Here is a 21,674-nt window from a genome sequence, read left to right as displayed (position 1 = left end):
ACGAACCCCTTCTTTTTCACTGGGAAAAATTGTGATTTGAAAGAGTCTTCTTTGGTATTAATGGACAGACTTGTTCTTCATGATTGGGGTCAATAAGTGATGTTCTGATGAATGTCCTTACCTGGCTTGAAAGGTTCTTGACTTGTTGGGCATGAATGATCTCCGGAGTATCAACCACAGAAGTAAAATTGGCTTTTTCCATTTCTGCTGATTGCTTATACTTAACCTGCAAAAGGACATCCAATAGTTGGGTAAATGGTTACAATGTGCACATTTGTTGGCTTAGTTTGACTAAGAAGTGATTAATATTTCTTATCCAAAAGGATTCATTTATTTGCTAGCCAACATTTTTTCCCTATTGTGTCTATAGCTTTATGCTAAAGAGTGAGATTCAGAAAGAAAGGTTGAGTCCTAGCTGTTGAAAGGCTTACTATCTAGTTGGGGGTGGGGGCAGGGTGGTGTTGGGTAGGGTAGGGGAAAGCAGAAGGAGAGAGAGAAACAACAGATAGTAAGGCATCAGTTGTTTACAGAAGAGCTAGGAGAAGGACAGATGAAAGCAGCCCTGGCAAAGGGCCCCTGATCCTTTCATCAGAATGCATTCCACCATGTGGATATTTAGGGATGCCACTATATGTGTTTAACTGTAACTGATCAACAAGACAACAGAAGGACAACACTGTGTCCTTGTAATCTCAGCTACTTTTTTTGTTGAAAGACTGACATGGAACAGTAACACTGACCTGACTGGCAATATCTGTAGCATTCCTGGCTCTGAGGAAGTCGGGAGTTTCATTGGCCATGGCATTCAGGCCTCTTCCTTTGACTTCCAGCTCCAGGTCTCTCTTATATTCTTTCTATAGTAGCATTAAAAAAAAAAAAAAGTTACTTAACTCATGCCATCTCAGTTGCTGATGTCGCCTTCACCTTTCCCTGCGGCAGGATGGAGTGGTGACAACAGCAGACCACTTTAGGAAACTATTCTACTCATGCCAGGTGTCCTTTGGAACGCTTTTTAGCATTCTCTACTTAGAAAATTAAAGTATAAAAGCACATTTTAAATCTGGTTTGGTATGTAAAGGATTATACTTAGGTGCCCACCACTCCAGTGTGCTGCCTTTATTTAAATGGGCACAACAAATGTATCAAGGTTAAATCAGATAATATTAGATAAATAACAGGTTACAATAGCCACTACAGAAACAGACTGTTATAATATCAACACATCCAAAATCGAGATATTTTATTTAATGGTTAATAACCATGTTGAATACGGAATCTGAAATACAAAAACTCTCTTTTTATTGCTTTCTGGTTTTTTATGCAACTTGGCTAAGAAGGAGGAGATGCTGGGTTGATTCTGTGCATGCAGTTGGCTGTGTGCCCACCTCATTGAGGATCTGAGTGGCGTTCTTTGCTCTTAGCATGTCGGGCGTATCTTCCATTTCACTGAGACCCTTCCCACGGATGCCTTCCTCTAGATCTTTCCTGTACTCTTTCTACGGCACAGAATACAAGCAACAATGCTGACAAGAAAGCCTGGATTATTCCTCTTTGGTGAAGAGCCAAAACAAAATAAAAAATCCTTCTAATTTTAAAGAGTTACAGTTTAGTAAATAAAGATATGAATAAAGGCAGGGTATAAGCTTCATCAGTTAATATTCAATGTCAAATAAGAAACTAGAAATTAATAGAAGGCTGAGGTAAGCACATTTTATTAGGTATTCAATTAAAAAATTAGAAGAATTAACATGGGTAGCAGATGAGGGGGTAGTACCAAACACATGTGAACCCAACTTGAAACCTGAAAAGTTAGGTGGTAGTGAAAATGGTAGAAGGAACACGTTGATGAGTGTCATTAGTGCAATTATTTGGATCAGGAGGGAAAGAAAAGACCAAGTAGGCACTACCTCGCTGGCTATTTTGGTTGCATATTTGACATGTAATAAAGCTGGTGTGACCTCCAGGCCAATCAGGTTTCTGCCTTTAATGGACTCTTCATAATCTTTCTTATATTCTTTCTAAAGTGAGTAGGAAGGAAAGACAAGTTAAGAATGTTTATTACAATTTCTTTCTCAATCCTAGGAAGAAAATAATTCCATTTTCCTTCTGTGTATGGCCTCTTAACTTGATCTTAGTTCTGCTAATGGTCACACATTTGAAATATGCCTGATTGTTCTGGAAATACTCTGTGTAGAGCAAATGGCCCAAGGAAACTCAGAGGCTGAGAAACTTTGGTGGCCTCTCATTCGTCTGTCTGCCGCTGTGATGGGGGCTGGCCCTTTGAAAGTGGAAGGATGGATATGCCACCAAGACTCTCAATCCACTGTCATCTCTCCTGATGACATTTTTCTGAAGGCAACAAAAGATTTTACTTCTCAATTAGAAGTGACTCAAGGGGGAAAAAAACCCAAAAACACCCCAGAGGAAGGGGAACCTGAGGGCACCAAATGCAAATTTGGCCTTTTTCATAATCATGACTATTAAGTCACTGAACAGATAAGGTGAATAATGTAGCACAGACAAGTTCTCAGGCTTTGCTCACTGTTGAGAGGGAGGGCCACGACCTCCCCCATCTCCTCTCCAATCCCTGGATGAGGCTGTCTTACTGGGAGCCTTGGAAGAGATGTTGGAACTTGATTTTTGTCATTTTTAATTCTGACAGAACTTTACATTTATAGAAGAGTATCAAGAATAGTACAAGGAACTCTCATAGATGCTTTACCCAGAGTCAGCAATTGTTTGAAACCCTTCAAAATTTTTCATTATTTGGCATTCTACACACCAGGAAGCTCCCCAAAATGTTACTTTTATTAAAAATCATTTATCTTTATGGTTGGAGATATGCCCATGGAGGGGAGGCAAAAAGAAATCCAAAATAAGCCTGTTTCCCAATGAAAACAGACTTTCTAAGATTCAAAATAAGATCCATTCTTCTCTACTATTGCTTAAAAATTAAAAGAACTATTTTAGATGCCTCTGCTTACATTTCTAAAATAGGAAATATGTCATGTTGACTTGATATTTTGATAAAAATCCTGATTAAAAGAAAAAAGTCTTCCTTTTGGGGACTGGAGGCTTCCTATTAAGAGAAGAGCAATTCAAAGCCAACAGTAGGTCTGCACAGAGAGAACTTTTCATTCAAAGAAAAATTTATGTTATGTTCAAAATAAATTGTTTCAGTGTTAGGAACAGTTTTCTATGTTCTAATTCTATGAAAAGGATAGTTGAAATAAAACATATATGGTAAATGTTTACTATTCAGATCATTTCTTTTTATAATGGAGCCACAGGATTCGTGAGATGGAAAAGATTTTAGTCATCACATTTTAAAGAGTCCCATCATCCACAACTTCGGGATAACAACAGGCTGGATACTTCTGTGGGTAGAGCTTGTTTTCATCAGTTTGATGGTGTATTTGCTGTGTGGTGGGTTTGTGCAGGACTTACCCCACTCTGCATCTGCTGAGACTCTTTGGCAGTGATGTATGTTGGTGTTTCAAAGTCCAGCATGGGCTTTCCTCTTTCCTTTTCATACTTTTCTTTGTATTTCACCTAGTTATGAAAAGCTTTATGAGATATGTCTTCTCTGGCCAATCTGTAGACAGACACCAGTTTAGCAATAGTATTTTTAATTGATACATTATGTCCAGTGGGTGGTATCTCATTGCCACTCAAAACAGTTTCCTGTTTGTGATTCAGATCCAGTAGCTTTTTGTTTTGGCCTGGTGGGAGAACATCATTACTGTCTGCAAGGCATGGTCAGGATTTGTGTTCAATTCAAGGAGACAAAGGAATCACTGCAGAAGAATCAGCTAAGAGAAGCTGTGAGGCAAGAAAGTGCCTGGGGAAACCGCCCATAGATAAGGTTGGCCAAGATTTGATGTGTGTAGATGTGAACATTTTAGCCAGAGCCTCAGCCAATATTTCTGATAAAAATCTCCAGTTTTTCTTTCATAAGAACTTTTATGAGGGACCTGGGGTCTTGACTTAATAGATAATGCATACAGCTTTAATTATATATCAAAAACTCAATTGAGGTCATAACTGGTCACATATTCAGTGCTGCCAATATAGATTGGTATAAAAATGAAATCCAGGGCTTCCCTGGTGGCACAGTGGTTGAGAGTCCGCCTGCCAATGCAGGGGATACGGGTTCGTGCCCCGGTCCGGGGAGATCCCACATGCCGTGGAGCGGCTGGGCCCGTGAGCCATGGCTGCTGAGCCTGCGCGTTCGGAGCCTGTGCTCCGCAACGGGAGAGGCCACATCAGTGAGAGGCCCGCGTACCAAAAAAAAAAAAAATGAAATCCAGTTGACTAGTTTTTGACTGACTTACTAACAAACCTATCATTCTCAAAAAGACCCCCAAGGCTATTTTACAAATACAATCTCCTTATCCTCATCACATGTGACCAGGAATGGGGGGAGCCTATAGATATTCCTAATTTACACAGGAGACATTGAAAGAGATAGAGACAGAAGTCTGTGTCACGCAGCATCTTGATAGCAAAGCCCAATCTCAGCTCTCTTTCTTGTGACAACACATTAAAATAGAGGCCTGGTCAACAGATGAATGGATAAAGAAGATGTGGCACGTATATACAGTGGAATATTACTCAGTCATAGAAAGAAAATAAATTGAGTTATTTGTAATGAGGTGGATGGACCTAGAGTCTGTCATACAGAGTGAAGTAAGTCAGAAAGAGAAAAACAAACACCATATGCTAACACATATATATGGAATCTAAAAAAAAAGAAAAGAAAAAAAATGGTCAGAAGAACCTAGGGGCAGGACGGGAATAAAGACGCAGACCTACTAGAGAATGGACTTGAGGATACAGGGAGGAGGAAGGGTAAGCTGTGACAAAGTGAGAGAGCGGCATGGACATATATACACTACCAAACGTAAAATAGATAGCTAGTGGGAAGCAGCCACATAGCAGAGGGAGATCAGCTCGGTGCTTTGTGACCGCCTAGAGGGGTGGGATAGGGAGGGTGGGAGGGAGGGAGACGCAAGAGGGAAGAGATATGGGGACATATGTACATGTATAGCTGACTCACTCTGTTATAAAGCAGAAACTAACACCACTGTAAAGCAATTATACTGCAATAAAGATGTTAAATAAATAAATAAATAAAAAGTAAAAAGAAATAAATGAAAGGGATGATGTAGGTATTTTTAAATAAAATAAACACATTTTCAAAAATAAATAAATAAATAAATAAAATAAAATAGAGGCCCGGGATCATGGGCTGCTTTACAGATGACAGGAGAGCATTTCTAGTAATTTAGACCTCTTGGTTAATGCCCAATGGGGGACCTAAATAGTGTTGAATTTGTGATATAGAAGGTCATGTGACAGCAAGCTCCTTCTCTAAGTTCTTTCCTCTGAGAATCTTAATTATTTTACAAATTTTGCAGTTTCTTCCACACCCAGAGACCACTTCAGTGGTGACCTGAGCATATCACTCCTCTGCTCCAAAGGCTCCCTATCATCCTTAGTAATCTTTTCTAAGGGGTCTGTCTCCCTTGTGATGTAATCTTTATGCTACCAGTCCCTGTCAGTACCCTGAATAACACATATTGCATGTCTATGCACTGTTTCTCCAATGTATGTTCACACTGCTCTCACTCATAACATAAACATTTGTTTCAACATGTTGCTAAATTCAAAGCCCCTAATATCTCTGGATATTTTCTCAAGCAATGGTTACTACAACTATAACTACCATCCTTGGGGGGTAGGAGTGGAATACATCAAAATTTTTTACATTGTAGAATGTGCAGGAAAAAAGTCAGTCTTGGTCAACTTACTACACTCTGTAATTCTGTGGCCTCTTTTAGATGAAGCTGCTCCAGATTGTCGGGTATTGTGTGGTAGTGGCCTTTACTCTTCTCATAGTTTTTCTTGTACTGGTACTGAGGGGAAGGTGGCAAAAAAAGGCACATTGATGGCAAAGCTGCTCAGCATTCCTATTTTTCCTCTTTACATTAGATATTTACACAGCAACAGCACCAAGACCAAATTAAAATTAGCAAACACTACACAGGGGGTTTAAGAAAATGTTTTAAAAGGATGAAGATCCACATTCAGTATTGTCAGTTAATACAAGGATGTAAACACTTAGGTTATATGGCTTATTCAAAGTAGTTTTAAGGTGCAAAGTTAAACGTGAAAGAAACTATTCCAAATGGTAAGTCTATGTTTTTAGAAGGGGGAAAGGGAGTGATTACTTGAAAAAAAATTTAAATAGCCCCAAAATAGAAGCATTTTTATATTCTGAGAGGTGTTAGAGTCAGTGGAGAACTGGTAGATTAATGTTGTAATTTGGAAGAATGCACTCAGAGAACAGGAGAGCTTTCTAATAAATGTAGTGCCTCAGTAGCAGAGAAGGAGATGCAAGTGACCTCAGAGAAGGAATTTAGTTGAAAATGGGTGAAACAAGCTGTTTCTGGAGCAAATGATTGAGCTTACAGAACTGGCGAGTTGGCTTGTATTCAAGACATGATTCATTATCAAAGATTCCTTCATGTCAGTCACAGGTTTGTGAAGTTTCTTCAAGTCAGCCTTATACTTAACCTGTACAACAGTAAAGGAAAAAAGGAAATCACATAAATAGGAAATGGAAAATGGTATTAATGGAAACCATAATAAGATGTCCCATCCTGAAACAAGTGCTGGGGATGGCGGTGAAAAACCATACCTCATTCACAATAGCCAGAAAGTGGAAACAATTCAAGTGTCCATCGACAGACAAAGGGATAAACACAGTGTGATGTAAACATACAATGGACTATTATTCAACCATAAGAAAGAATGAAGTTCTGACACATGCTACAGCATGGATGAACCTTGAAAACATTATGCTAAATGAAGTAAGCCAGACAAAAAAAGGGACAAATACTGTATGACTCCACTCACATGAAATCTCTAATAGGCAAATTCATAGGGACAGAAAGTAGATCAGAGGTTACCAGGATTGGTGGGAGGGGGAAATGGAGAGTTATTGCTTAATAGTTATAGAGTTTGTGTTTGGGGTGATGAAAGAGTTTTGGAAATAACAGTGGTAGCTGGACAACATTGTGAATGTAATTAATGCCACCGAATTACATATTTAAAAATAGTTAAAATGGCAAATTTCACATTATATATTTTACCACAGTTAAACAAACACATACCTCACTTGTGAGATCATTAGCATCTTTCATGATTTTGAAGAGCTGGCTGTCTTTTGGATTGTATTTTGGTGTCTTGCCCTTCTCTTTGTTGAAATTTTCTCGGTATTTAATCTAACAGCAAATGCAAAAATCCAAATTATTCCTGAGCATCAATTAATCTGAAGACTGAGGAATGGAGGAAATGTAAATACAAAAGAGTATGTGCTACACATAAAGGGGTCATATAATTTATTATCCAAATTAGGACACTTCTAAGAGTAAAAGCACTATTAATAATTATGTTGGGACAACAAGCAATTGAGAATAAGATCAAGTGATATAGTATTTGTTTTGCTCATTTTTATATTATCCAGAGGTATGAAAGATATTCACCTTTTTTTGATGCAGAATAAAAATGCATGGGAAAAGGCTTCAGGCTAAATTCAAAGAAGTGATCTAATATATTTGATTCAGAACATTTTGGTCCTCTTAACTAGCAAAACCAAAAGCACTTTAGGTCTATTGCCAGGAGTTCCAAGAGGCTTTATAAATGATCAAGAAGGGTGGGAAGTAAGGAATCTATTAAATCAGGAGATTTATTGTTATGTACTTTGGCTATATCTTTTAAGTTTTTTTTTAATTGGCAAAAAAATTGGCATAACTTCTGAGTAAAAGAAGCACAGAATTTGGGGGTTAATGGCTTCGGTATGATTTCAGGCTAGAAGAAGGAAAGAAGTGAGATAACTTTAGCATAATGAGAAAAATAAGATTAAATATACTTGCAGGATACATAAAAGTAAGAATACACAAAGGACAAAATAACTTCAATTTAAAAAATAAGCGCAATGCCTGGCACTAATAGTTGCTCAATAAATGTGATCTGATTGATGAAAGAAAGAGACAGTCATAATGCCTAGGTAAAATAGCTAAAGATGACGGTTTACTTATAGGGATATTCAACAGAATAAACTGAAAGTGACAGAAACATTTCCTTATTTAAAAACAGACTGATGCCTTTGTCACTAGGATTAATCCAGAAGTAGAACTCTACTAGTTACTCACTCTAGGAACAAAGAAAAATGAGCTACTTCTAGAAGTTAGCCAGCTGAAAGGGCAATATTTGATGCTCCGGGACACCTAGAGTTTCTGTTATTGGTAAGAGGAAAGACTCGCTCATTCAAAGTTATTAGCACACCAGGATCTGGTCACCAGATATTTCACACTGTAGGCATTTAAAATCAGTACCCCTCATGCTTCATCACTTTACTTCCCCACAACTTTACACATCCAGCACAACAGGAACAAAAGGAGACCACTCAAATGCTAAGAACAACGAAATCTGCCACATCAGAGAAAAAGCATTCACAGTGCTGAGGCTCATTTATTTTGAATAAATCTCCAGTGGAAATGTGTAGACGAAATAAGCATGCAGAACAGTACAGCACGATGCAGGCACACTGAGTCAGACACACAGTGGAGGAAGGAGGAAACATAACAGGAAAACACAATGTGAATAAATGCTACAATGGCTCTTCTCTGAAAGGAAGTTCACTCCCCAAAGAAAGAAATGCAAAGCCTGCTAAGGAAAGTCAGAGGTGGTGAGTTGTCTGAACCAAGAGAAAACTTCTCCTAAGGATACAGAAACCCATAAGGCTAGGGCTGATCCCAAGAGCAGTGAAACAAGGAAAAAGCAAAGTAAACTAGATGTGCAGAGTCAGACTGGGGAAGGAAAGACGCAAAGGCCCATCTCTGATGAGAATAAAATCCATTTCTTTTAGAAGAATGCTAAAAATCCTCTATCTTTTAGAAAATAACTCATTTCTGAGAAAATATTTGAAGAGCAGCTTTCTACTGGTCTCATTTCAGTTCTTTTCTGTTAATTTGAAGTAGATTTAAATTTCTAACTTTTTAATTAAAAAAAAAATTGTGCCTCCTCTTTCCACAAGAAGGCCCCAAGCAAGTGCAGGTGAGCACGACTGCTGCTGGGAATCTGAGCCAACACGCTCGACCTTCCTTTTTGACTTTGTGTGATAAGGACACACATCGGATTCAGGACTCCAAGAATTCTTAGAAAGGTGTGGGATTAGGCAGGAAGTACAGTAAAACCACATTCACATGGCATATGGAATGGAAAAGCCTTCTTTTTCTTGTTTACCAGGGAAGTGAGAGGCAACCATGCAAGGCCGTGTGTCAGCAAACGGCAATACCAGTGTCCATTACCCCAAAGGGCTCAGATAGTGTGAGAAAACGGTTTCCGATCAATTATTCTTTCAAAGTTCAATTAAATTTAAAGATCTAACACCCAGTTGTTCTGCTCCTTTTCAGGGACTTGAACTGTATATTGGCGCTTCTAAAGACTGAAGAGCAGGTCCAAGAATTAGAACGTTTCTTGCCACTGAGACTGTAAAACAGGGTGAAAGCTATGAGTGAAAACATTTTGAGCAGTTTATACTGTTGATTCAGGGTATGTCTGAACTGAGAGACTGTATTAAACGCCAGTCTTAAATGTATTAAACACCAGCAGTGGTAATCAGCAGAGGCTTTCTTTGTGTGGTTGCAGATGAGATCCTCAGTCTGTTTTCAGCTTTTGATTGGTGTCAGCAGCCTAAAGAAGTTAGGAGGCCATCTCCAAATCTACTCTACCTTCCTGTTCCAAAGGCATGTTCCAGAGGGAAAGTTTCATGCAGGAAAAGACAGGTGTGTGCAAAAGTATATCCTTTGACAAATTTCCACAGCATTCTACACGTTCCAACACAAAACCAACAGAAAAGAGTGCGACTTGGTCAGTCCCCTGACCAAGGCTAAGAAGATAGGTGAGAGAAAGAGGAAGACAGATATATGGGATCACTGATGCCAGTCTTACATCACTGATGAGCACATTAGTTTTCTTAAGCTGCCTCATCATAGGGGTGTCATAAGATGCGGCGCCGTGCCCGTACCCTCTCCTTTGGCCTTTGACGTATTCCGCCTAGAGTACCAGCAAGACAGCAAAGTCAGAACGGGGAGGGCCCACACAGAGGGGAAGTCTCCTTGGACCAGGGGCCACACCATGAAGCTGTCAATCCTGAGGCAAGCCTTTCCCAGGAAGTAAACCCAGGAAAGGGAGCTCATAAAACGATCTGGTTGGGACTCATTCTCCACATCATAGGATTCACTTGGGGTTAGAAATACAGGTCTCTCTTGGGTTTCCCTGGTGGCGCAGTGGTTGAGAGTCCGCCTGCCAATGCAGGGGACACGGGTTCATTGCCTGGTCCGGGAAGATCCCACATGCCGCGGAGCGGCTGGGCCCGTGAGCCATGGACGCTGAGCCTGCACGTCCGGAGCCTGTGCTCCGCAACGGGAGAGGCCACAACAGTGAAGGGCCCGCGTACCGCAAAAAAAAAAGAAATACAGGCCTCTCTATTTGTAAAACCAGCAAAGTCTTCAAAATTTCAACTTGTTTTTAACTTGCTAATGGTATGACCTTGGAGATTTAAAAACATATTAAATATTTTTACACTGAAAAGTTCATGTTACATTTCATTATTCTTAGAGATTCCACTGTTTCTTGCTGGTGATTTCATATCTTGGTTTCGAGTACTTATACAATTCCATTAACTTATAATAAAAATACAGCATAGGAGTTTTAAATTAAAAAACTTTTTAAAAATAGTATTTGCTTGTCATCAGTCATCTGAACTTTTTGTCTCCTCATAATTCCCTCCTGTATTGTCACTTGATGTTATTTGTATCTTCCAAAAGATTGGGATCCCACGTTTGGCATTGCTGAAAGTCATACATACAACCACCAAAGGTATCCTAAACGTATTTCTTCAAACAAATACTTGAGAAAACAGACAATGAAAAGAAGGTAGGATCTTTGAATTGGAGAAGAGATAAGATATTTCTGAGCTCATCTTTTGGGACTAAAACTTGCTCTCTGAAAGATCTGGTGGTTGATCATGGGGTCTCTGATCTAAAGTCTGAAAACTTGTCATAACTCAAGAGTATTCTAGATAACTGGTCTCACAAGGGAAATTAGGTAATGGGGCAATCAAGTTTGGACGCATTTCTAAGTCCATCTACTCAATAATATGAAATCTGCTAGAATTAGGCATTCCCCCTCAGCTCCCCTGTACATACCTCGATCAAACACTTACAACCCCAAACTGTAATTATTTAGCCATAGACATATAGTCTGAGGACATCTACTGCCTCTAGTTACTAGTCCAGGCATTCAATATATGTTTGCTGAATGAAAAACTAAAAGTGACTGCATCTGATATAACTTTTCAAAGCTTTTCGTGATATCATTTTCAAAGATCTGGAGTGCTGCAGTCTCTCTCTGGTTGCTGATACCGCACTTTCATTCTGGGAATCGCTTCTTCCTGCAAGGTCTTTAAACATCCCCTCACATCAGAGCTGCTGCTCGCCCATCTGTGTTACCTGGCTGCTCAGCTTGGCTGCCTTCTTGGCCATTTCAATGTCTGGACGCCCAAGCATGCTTAGCCCGTGGCTGCCTTCCTTGCGGTGCTTGGCTCTGTACTCCACCTGCATCAAAGAAAACCAGAATGGGCACCACGTTCTAGGTGGCCAGTGACCACCAACTACTTGTTTGCAGTGACCACTTGGGACTGGGTACCTTCTAAACACACCCTTACCTCGCTGGCCTGTTTGGCTGCCTGCGTGGCCTTCTTGATGTCTGGCCGATCGGCCACTGTTGTGTAATGCAGGTTTTCTTTAGCATCTTTTTTGTAAGCGACCTTTATTTGGAAAAAGAAAACATTTGCTCACTTGAGAGATACGCTATCTTTCTGAAAGGAACCTTTTATTAAAACCAAATCAACCCCACTACCGTATTTTTTAGACCACCAGATATAGAAATTAGGGTGACCACTCACTGGACCCAGCCCAGCATATACCAATGTGGGACCCACCAGCTCAAGTGGCCCCCTGAGAGTGAGAGGAGAAACTTACATTACTCTGCTTCTTGGCCACCTCCATAGCGTGTTTCACCTCTGGGGGCTCCAGCATGATGGAGTAGTTGGATTTTCCTTTCTCCTTGACAAAATTCTTCTTGTAATTTGTCTAAAAAGAGCCAGAATTACTTATGTGAGCAGAGGAAGCTAGGAACAGAATTGTTTTACTTGAAGAACTAAGAGAAGATCTCGAGGAAAATCCGTGGCTCTCCATTTTGGTGTCATTTTGGAACTGGGGTCTCTGATATATACTCTAGTTCTTCCCTGTCATTTCTGTCCTGGAACCTGTCATTGAACCACACACCAGTCTTTGGAGAACTGATGACAAGCAAATTAAACTCTTTCATTTACCATTTCTACCTTTTTAAAATAAATGGAACCACACAGGGCTCATAAAATATAATACCATGATTATTAAAGCATTATCCGTAAGGATGTAGTGGGCAGAGATTACTGAGATACAAAGAGGTGACTTTACTTCTCTAAAATTGTTCAGCAGTTTAAGGAGAGGGGAGATGGTGGGAGAGGCTGATCTTTACCATCAATGCTCCCTCCCTTTATTACCACTAGGTTAGTGACATCTTATATTGCTAGACAATACATCCTATGGCCAAACCCACATCTGCCACAGTTGCCGTAATTGGAAAGCCAATAAATATTGAGTTGTCTTTTAAACCAGCGTTCAAAATTCACCTATAGGTACTGATGGTAAGAGTGAAGTAACGCAAAGGAAAGTGTAAGCAAAAATGCCGCTTACAGTCTTTTGCTGGATTCTAAGGTAAAGTGCCACTGCTGCTGCCAAGAGTCCTGGGGCTGGTCACTTACATCACTGACGTTCCTGGTCACTTCCTTGACATGAACAGTGTCCCGGGTCTCCGGCAGTGTTGTGTATGAGCCCTGAGCCAAGTGCTTCTTCACATGCTGCTTGTACTTGTTCTGAGGGAAAGCACAGAGAGCTTGTTTAAATGCCTGCCTGGGGCATCAGCCCAAGACGGAAGGCAAGCCTGTGGGGTGCTGGAGGGTTACCTCGGACACCAGATTGCTGACTGTCTTTGCCAGGAGGATCTGAGGCGTATCGGGCACGGCATGGTAGCTTCCTCTTTCCTTGACATGTTTCTGTTTGTATTTCAGCTGCAGGGGTGAAAAAAGCATTTCTTCAGCTCCTCTGACTCTCCTGCATATTTTTATTAAGCTCCCAAGTTACTAAATAGAGCTGGGAGAATAGCATCATTGACAGAGTAGAATCATTAAACTCAGTAAAAGACCTCATGTTTGGAAATCTTGGGAAATATCAAAAAAGGATTTTCTTTATCTCATGCAAGTTGAGGATTTAATAACAATCAGAATGAATCTTACGATGAATCTTTATACATACAGCGTTAGTTCACAGCACTTTTAAATATGTCATTGGACCCTCCCGCAAACCCTGGGAGGCATTATCATTCCTCCTTTCCAGATGAGGAAACACAGGAAGCATAGGAAGCGTATGACCCCACAGAAATGAATACGTTTCCTTATAGAGTCCAAACGGGCCTTCAGAGTCCCCACTGCGGCGTGTGGATTTTTCTGAGGTGCAGTATAGATCAGGAGCGGCCACCTGGCTGTAACAGCTTCCCACTGCTGCCGCTCTGCTCTGCCAAGTCACTGGTGTCGACGTGGGCAGCAGCCTCCTCTGTGCTGCGGGCCCCTGGGCACTGGGCTGCAGAAGACAGCCCTGAGTGAGGTTAGGCCTCTTGGAAGGGACTGAATACTTACATCACTTTCTATTATAGAATTCTTCAGGGCCAGCACCATGTCTTTATCATCAGTGACAGAAAGCTTGCAACCTTTGAGGAACTCCCGGTCCAGCTTGTATTCAAACTGTAACAGAAGAAAGACAGAGGAAGATGGGAAAGGGTGACAGGCACAGGAGGAAGCCGGTATTTGGTTGAATTTGTAGCGAGTCCTCTTCTTAAGGGCATTATGGGGATTTGCTACCAGGATGGGGGCAGGGGCTTCCTGCTGGGCCCACTGAAAGCTGGGCTCCTCCTTTCCAGCCCCGAGGCCAGAACAAAGCCCTCCTGGCCCTCCCCTGCCTCCCTCAGGACTCTGAGCCGTTAGTGTTTGGGCCCAGCCATGGGAGACCAGGCTCTGTGGCCAGGTCTGCTTCCTGAGCTTGCCTTCCACACCTTACAACCCTCCTGTCCTTCTTGGATCTCAAATGAGCTAGGGTTAACACCTGTGACAGTGGTTATTATGAATAAAGATAAATGTTTCTGTCTCAGGTATGTCATGCAGTTCTGACTGCCTCTCTTATCTCACATCGCTTTGCTGTAGGGATGACTTGGCGGCCTGGATGAAGTCCGGTCGGTCAGGGGTCCATCTCCAGTGGGCTTTGTTGGCTTCATACTGCTTCTTGTAATCCAGCTGTTTTTAACAAGACAAAAACAAGTCACTTCACTCGGTGGCCTGAATTCACAACCACACACGTTGCACAGAGGGACTCATCTTGCACGTTAACATGTAACCAGTCATGGTTCTTTATGTAAGAGAGAGCCCCAAGTAAAATTTCTGTACAACTAGTTGGCCACTCAAGTTGTCCTCTTGTGGGACCCTTTGGCCTCAAAATAGGGGCTAAAATTTTTAAAGGCTCCTGGCGAAACAATTCTTCAAACTCACTCTGCCAGTGCAGTCTAATCATTTTCAGAGTCAAGTACTTTTAATTTCTAACTAAATTCAGACTTTTAAAAAAAGTATTAAACACTTGCAGTATTTATTTCATTCCAGGCACTTTTCAAAGTGCTTTATATATAGATATAGATATTAACTCATTTACTCTTTACCACAACTATATAAAATCAGCAGCTGAGGAACTGCCTAGAAGGGCTAAGTAAGCTGCCCAGGTGAGACAGCTAGTGAACAGTGGAGCTGGGTTTCCAACCTGGGCAGCCAGGCATCAGAGGTGCTTGTGGACTTGCTAGACTTGCATCTGAGCTGGAGAACTGGCTGCCTTGGGCTGAACCTGAGGCACAGAAGTGAGTGTCCCTGGGAAGAGCCCTCATTATCAGGCACATTTCTTTCCTCACTCTTTTTCTTTCTCCTTTTTTTGGTCAAGGTGTAATTGGTATGCAATAAGATAAACATGTTTTATAAGTTAAAAAGTGATCCAACTTTTCCCCATTCTATTGTGAAAATTTTCAGATGCATGAGGAGTTGCATGAATCTTACAGAGAATAGCCATACACCCAGCACCTAGATTCTACAACGTACATTTTACTGCATTCGCTTCGTCCCACATCAATCCTGCTACCCATCCCTCTGTCCATCCCCAGGACACCTGTACGATACCTGCCAGTCCCTAAAGGCATTTCAGTTTGCTGGCCCTAATAAATATAAGTTCTCTGTAGCACTAGTAGGCACTAGTTGGGTTTTACAATATTTCATTATATAACCATTTATATATATTTTAAGAAGTCGATACTCATTTAAATGCACAAAAATGTTTCTGTGGTTGAGGCTTTAAGATGCCCCATCACAAAGAAATGAGTCAGCGCAGGGAGATGTGAACAGGAGGAAGGTCTAGGCCAACTCCTGACAGCACCAAGCAGCTCAAGTGTTCTCTTTTTTTTTTTTTTCAGGAGAAGTAGGCTCTAGAGTTTGTGGCAGGAGAAGAACATGGAGACCGGAGACACTGTCGAAAATGTAACCTTCATTTCAGAATTAAATCCCCCATTTTTCAGCATCCTAACATGGAGGCTGAGGGGGTATAACATCCGTGGGCCATCCTTGCTCTTCCCCACTGTCCTCTGTAAGAACCATGGGCAGCATTTAGGGGTCAGTGTTATCACTCATGCTCTGGGGCCCAACCCTTGATCTGGACTCACTAGAACTCAATCACTTGAAAAGATGTCAAAAGAGGCCATGTGCCCTACAGAAGCTGATGAACCCCTCTTAGGCTTGGGGACGTTTCTGGAACTTACATTGGTGTTGACTTTGTAGGCATCCTTGGCTGCTTTGATATGAACAGCATCAGGCTCAATGGTACAGTTGGACTTAGTTCTCTGGTAAACTTCTTTGTATTTCAGCTGTGGGAGGAAACACAGGTCAATTTTTTTTTTTTTATAGCAGCCCACAAGTATCTTAAAAAACAAGAAATTAAAACCATAATATAGTACATGATACTCCTTAAGACTGAATCGGTCTGTTGTGAAGAAGGGATGCAGCCGTGCAGCTATGTGACACGCACCATCCTGTCTCAGATCTTAAAACCAACTCCCCAGGACACATTGTGTATGTTCACCAGTGTCACCATAGAACTTATGTCCTCTGAGCTTGTGCTGAAAGGGGCAGCTGGACAGCTATCCATGTGGGTTTTCCTGTCCCCAAATCAGAAACTCCTGAGTTCAGGACATCTTGAAAACTGTTGATGGAAGAGAAGCCTTCCCCCATTGGCTCACCCAGATGGGATCAGGCTTGCCCTTCTTCCATGTCCCTACAGTTGTAGCTGCTATCATGTCGTGTTATAATTATTTATCTGTCTATTCTTTCCATTGAGCTGAATCCCTTGCGGGCAAAGATTGTGTATCATTCATCACCTCATTCCTAGCATCAGGCACTTAGGAACCCAATAAATATTTGATGAATGAATGAACTGATGGATGAATGCTGTCGTCACTACTGTCATTGCTAGAGCCATCGCTGGTAAGTTTGGGCATGTGTGGGTTTGAATGGGAGGGGGAGAAAAGGGAAGGCTTAGCCTCTTTGAGCCCAACTGGTCATTTTTTCATGTCTAGCCTGGAATTTCTAGCTTCACCCACCTTTGCTCCTTTTAAATTTCAGGGCCCTGGGACTCCACCTGGGACTTCTCACTAGTTATTGGGGAAGGATCTTAGGTCTTACTGTGACTGAGAAACTGTTCTACGGAAGCCATAGTAGCACTTACTAAACTTGCCTGATCATAAAAATCACAATTTTCTGTGCTTCACCATAGATGTAGTAAATCAGTAGCTTTGGGGGACTGACTTGGAAATTCATATTTTTCATCAACATCTCAGGTTATTGTTACAATCAGAAATTTAGGGAAGTGGATATAGAATTGCTTCATCTTTCTACACTGAGAGGGAATGGGCTGCTCCACATAAGGGATCTACCTTATAGATGTTTATGAATACCCGACGTTTATGTCCAAAGTGTCAAAATTTATTTTAACATAAAAAATATAAAAAATGTTTTTTAAATGATTTATACATTTCTGCCTTCATAAACAGTGCACTGGTGTATTTAGCATTTTTCTTGGCAACTTAGAGTCAATAGTGTGAACCCATTTGTTTAGCTACCAAAGAATTCCTGAGCACCAGCCTCAGTCAAGGCTTTGGGGTAGGGATTCCACAGTTGCCTTCATTATTCTTTATGGTGCCCATATAGCCATTAAAATACTTAATCTAAGGGCCTCCCTGGTGGTGCAGTGGTTGAGAGTCCGCCTGCCGAGGTAGGGGACAGGGGTTCGTGCCCCGGTCCGGGAAGATCCCACATGCCGCGGAGCGGCTGGGCCCGTGAGCCATGGCCGCTGAGCCTGCGCGTCCGGAGCCTGTGCTCCGCAACGGGAGAGGCCACAACAGTGAGAGGCCTGTGTACCGGGAAAAAAATATATATATATATATATTTATATATATATATATTTTAACCAATATTATGATAGTGTTCCACCATAGAATCTAGCTATATATATGAAAATATATGAATATAATTTCTCCTCAAATTCAGAGTATTAGAACTTAATGGCTACCCTTTCCTCTTAGCCAAGACAAAACTTATAGAGTATTAATAGAGTTTATGGCACACTGCATTTTTCAGACTGGTCTGGGAGCTTCTACTCTAGCCTCTTAGAACCCATCCACTCTGCCATGAGACGGCCAAACCACACGGAAAGGCCACATACAGGGGCTCCTGTCTATACAATGGCTGAGCTCCCAGCCCAGCCGTGATCGGGCGCGAGCTCTGGGAGTGAGCCTTCCTGCCTGAGCTGTAGCGCGTGGGGTAGAGCATCCACTCAACTGTGCCCACTCAGCTCACAGAACTGTGAGCCAAAAAAGCATGACTCCTGTCTCAAACCACTACATTTAGAGTGATTGTTACACAGGAATAGATAAGTGGACCTGGGTTTGTTATAGCACATTACAAAGAGGCCAAAGTGAGAGGGGCTGCAAAGCCGTCCTAGTAACTTACATCACTGACTTCATCTTTGACCTTTTGGACATGCAGCAACATGGGGGTGTCATGGATTGTGGTGTAGCCTCTGGGTCTGGCCTTGTTGTATTCCAACTTATACAGTATCTGAAGGAGATGAAAAGGCAGAAAGAGACAACTTTATGTATCTCAATTGACATTGCAACATAATGTAAACATATAAAGGCAACATTGTTGTTGTTGTCATTGAGTGTATATAAAGGAAAGAGAATTCCATAAACTCAACAGGTGCTTTCATGCTTTCTGCTAAGGCTCCAGTGCCTCTACAATGGGGTGTCTGCCAATTTGGTTGGAACAATTCTTTACTGTAAAAGAAGAGTCCTGAGCATAGTAGGACACTTATTGTCCCTGCCTCCCTCCCTCTAAATGGCAGTAGAATCTTCCAAACAGGGACTTCCCTGGTGGGGCAGTGGTTAACAATCTGCCTGCAAACGTAGGGGACACAGGTTCGATCCCTGGTCCAGGAAGATGCCACAAGCCCGCGCGCCACAACTACTGAGCCCATGTGCTGCAACTACTGAAGCCCGCGCACCTAGAGCCCGTGCTCCACAACAAGAGAAGCCACCGCAGTGAGAAGCCCACACACCATAACGAAGAGTAGCCCCCGCTCACTGCAACTAGAGAAAGCCCGGGCGCAGCAACAAAGACCTAATGCAGCCAAAAAAAAAAAAACTTTTCCAAACATTGTGGCCATCTAAAATGCCCCTCCACATTTGCAAGTGCCCCCGCAAGGCCAAAAATCCATTCAGTGTTTCTTGTACTTACATCACTAATTTGTTTGTTGACTTTTGTAGTACGTAGGTGTTCTGGAGTATCCACAACTGAGGTAAACTTGTCCTTTGTTTTTTCATAATTTTTCCTGTACTTGATCTAAATTGTAGAGGAGAAGAACAAGTTAACTTGAAGTAGGAGAGAGGGCTTTCAGGGACTCTAGTTTTCCTCTTGAGAGTCCCACGGCAAAGAGTAGGATTGTTATATAAGCCATAGGTGTGCAGGATGATGCCATGCTTTCTTAACTGGAAATGTTTATATAAATCTGTATTTGATAGCAATAGTGTAATAGAGTGAGCAAATAATAATAATAATAAATATTTTCCATATAATTTATCCACGTGGAAACTGAGGCCCAGAGAGGTTAAGAGTATGAGCTAAGGGCAAATATAGAGTGAATCTCAGAGCCAGGACTAGACCCATGCTCTCTGGACTCTGGCAAGTAATGATTCGCTCACATTATGCTACATCGAATATATATGATCTCTTAAGTATGTTTCCATATCAAAGATGGAACAGATAAAAAAATGAATACATACACTTTGAAGTAGTTATTTTTAAAGACATTCATTTTTGAAATTTTCAAGTCATGATTTTTTTTTTCATGCACATAAGCGGTTTCAAGCAGCACAGACAGAGAGCACAGCAAAATTCCATGCACAACTATCTGATGATCATATCGGGACCAAGGTGAAAGTTCAGGCAAACAGAATGTTCATAGGAAGACCTCATCCTCCTCATTTCATGTGTTGATCTGATGTCAAACTAAAGTGATAAAACAAGTTACTAATACAAAAGCCTGATTAAAAACTTTCTTTGCGTGTGGGAACAATGGCCTTTTATTAACATCGTATCTGGTAGTTAAGCAATTATCAGTGTCTCTTGCTGCTTCAAATTTACCTTCCAGCGTATGACGGGAAGGTGGTGGTGTGTGCTTCAGTTGACCTTGTAGGAAGGCAAGGTGATCAGCAGTGCTGTTAACAAGGGTGTGTGAGGACAGATGTGCTGGAAATAACCTAGCAAATTCAGCATCAAACTCAAGAGGGGCCATGAATATGCACAATATTCAAAGAGCTGCGCTGTCATCCTCATCTCTCCAAAATGGTACAGTGTAGTCATTATTGAGCAATGGACACATTAGATGAAAACATTAAATAGTCACATCTTTTAAATACTGTCAAATTTATTTAACATCCTCAATCTCTAAGAAATCTACTTCTTTGGGGCAAATATTGAAAAACATAAAGTTATACCAATTTGGAAAAGTTTGAAATAGTCTCAGTTAATATTACTTGGAATTCCAAAAGTGTCAGAAGACCTACAAATGTTGGCTGCTACAGCACCACACTTGGCCACATCCAGAGTTCATTTACAGGCAGTGAATATTTATGCAGCTTTGTCATGTGAAACCAGCTTCGTCAGGGGGCCAGGGAAGGAAATCAGGGGAAGCCTAGAAGTGAATGCCCCCAAGGCTTCTAAATCTCTTCTTCGCATCACATCAGACATTACCTGGCTCCACATGTGTGTGTTGTAGAGGGCAGTCAACATATCTGGACGCAGAATTTCATTACATCCTTGTTTCAGAAGCATCTTGGCACTAGATTTATATTTTCTCTGTTCATGCAAAGAGCAGTGAAGCACAAAAGAGACTTGTGAAGACGGAAAAGAACATAGCTCTATATCCTGATCACCTCTGAGTGAAGAGATGTAGGCACACACACTTTGTGCTCTCACGTGTATGTGTGGGTGAAGACAACCAAATGCATTAAAATGCCAAGCAGGGTGACGTGATATTTGCAGTTGACCATCCACAGCCCTTGTGAATGGGGAATAATAGAGCCAGTCCCACCAAAATTGCCTTATAGAAAAGGTGACATCATTGAAATAGAAAAACACAGTAAGGAGTTCTATCTTCTTTCCCTCCGTTAATTTGTTTCTTTGTTTCTGCGTTTGCACCTTAATTCACACTTTACAACTGCAGTTTACACACAGGCCCTCCTGAAGGATGAAGGGTGTGAGGACCCAGCTGTGCATCTCATGTTCACCACAGCACACGTGAGGACACAGAGCATGGATTGGCACACTCAAAGAGCTCGTGGGCTCTTTGGGTGGCTAGACAGATAATTTGGAACAGAACATCCCAATATCATAGGCAGAACCTATGACATCCTTGCAGCAGACGGGACGACATCTCATGAGAAACTTGGAGCACAGTCCTGCTTGGCCGTCCAGGCGGCCCCATCACAGTACCTGACTGATCTGGTCGCCTGCGATCTTAGCCAGCAGATGTCTAGGCTCATCGACTACCAGGTGGTATTTATCTTTCCGCTGCTCATAATCAGCTCTGTATTTTTTCTGCTCAAACATCATATCAAATTATAGCAAGAGTACAACAACTTCAAGGCTATACACAAATGTCCCAAGATACTTCAGAGAGCCAGAAAAATGTCCTTTCTAGAGGTGGGCTCCCAAAGCATTCAGGGTAATGAAAATAGGGAGGTGAACAGAATTAAGCAAAAGAAGATGGCCTGGAGAAGGCTGGGGCTTGGACTAGATTAGTTAT

The 21,674-nt window shown here is 41.5% G+C and overlaps 1 protein-coding gene and 1 long non-coding RNA gene across 38 annotated transcripts in view; one reads left to right on the top strand and one right to left on the bottom strand.

The window, feature by feature from the left end:
* NEB (nebulin) overlaps positions 1-21,674 on the bottom strand; it is a 225,507-nt gene that overhangs the window by 21,242 nt on the left and 182,591 nt on the right. For 33 of the 37 annotated variants that reach the window (XM_067741962.1, XM_067741929.1, XM_067741933.1 and 30 more), the window contains exons 128-146: positions 21,362-21,466; positions 19,106-19,210; positions 18,320-18,427; positions 16,075-16,179; positions 14,417-14,521; positions 13,871-13,975; positions 13,142-13,246; positions 12,941-13,051; positions 12,114-12,224; positions 11,798-11,899; positions 11,583-11,687; positions 7,179-7,289; positions 6,475-6,579; positions 5,814-5,918; positions 3,448-3,552; positions 1,908-2,018; positions 1,386-1,496; positions 741-854; positions 122-226 (exon numbers count right to left, since the gene is read on the bottom strand). In XM_067741962.1, the coding sequence (XP_067598063.1) occupies positions 122-226; positions 741-854; positions 1,386-1,496; positions 1,908-2,018; positions 3,448-3,552; positions 5,814-5,918; positions 6,475-6,579; positions 7,179-7,289; positions 11,583-11,687; positions 11,798-11,899; positions 12,114-12,224; positions 12,941-13,051; positions 13,142-13,246; positions 13,871-13,975; positions 14,417-14,521; positions 16,075-16,179; positions 18,320-18,427; positions 19,106-19,210; positions 21,362-21,466 (2,034 nt within the window). Of the gene's footprint in view, positions 1-121; positions 227-740; positions 855-1,385; positions 1,497-1,907; positions 2,019-3,447; positions 3,553-5,813; positions 5,919-6,474; positions 6,580-7,178; positions 7,290-11,582; positions 11,688-11,797; positions 11,900-12,113; positions 12,225-12,940; positions 13,052-13,141; positions 13,247-13,870; positions 13,976-14,416; positions 14,522-16,074; positions 16,180-18,319; positions 18,428-19,105; positions 19,211-20,620; positions 20,726-21,361; positions 21,467-21,674 lie in introns of all 37 variants that reach the window. The other 4 variants (XM_067741928.1, XM_067741964.1, XM_067741963.1 and 1 more) reach the window with 3 other exon arrangements.
* Positions 1,492-21,674, top strand: part of LOC137226655 (uncharacterized) — a 169,694-nt gene continuing 149,511 nt past the window's right edge. The window contains exons 1-3 of the long non-coding RNA XR_010944460.1: positions 1,492-1,700; positions 9,483-9,621; positions 9,718-9,854. This is a non-coding gene — a long non-coding RNA (uncharacterized lncRNA). The remainder of the gene's footprint in view (positions 1,701-9,482; positions 9,622-9,717; positions 9,855-21,674) is intronic.

The sequence above is a fragment of the Pseudorca crassidens genome, chromosome 6, assembly GCF_039906515.1.
Source record: "Pseudorca crassidens isolate mPseCra1 chromosome 6, mPseCra1.hap1, whole genome shotgun sequence".
In the NCBI taxonomy this organism is placed as follows: domain Eukaryota; kingdom Metazoa; phylum Chordata; class Mammalia; order Artiodactyla; family Delphinidae; genus Pseudorca; species Pseudorca crassidens.
The sequence above is the reverse complement of the archived record's forward strand: the minus strand, read 5'-3'. Positions and strand labels throughout refer to the sequence as shown.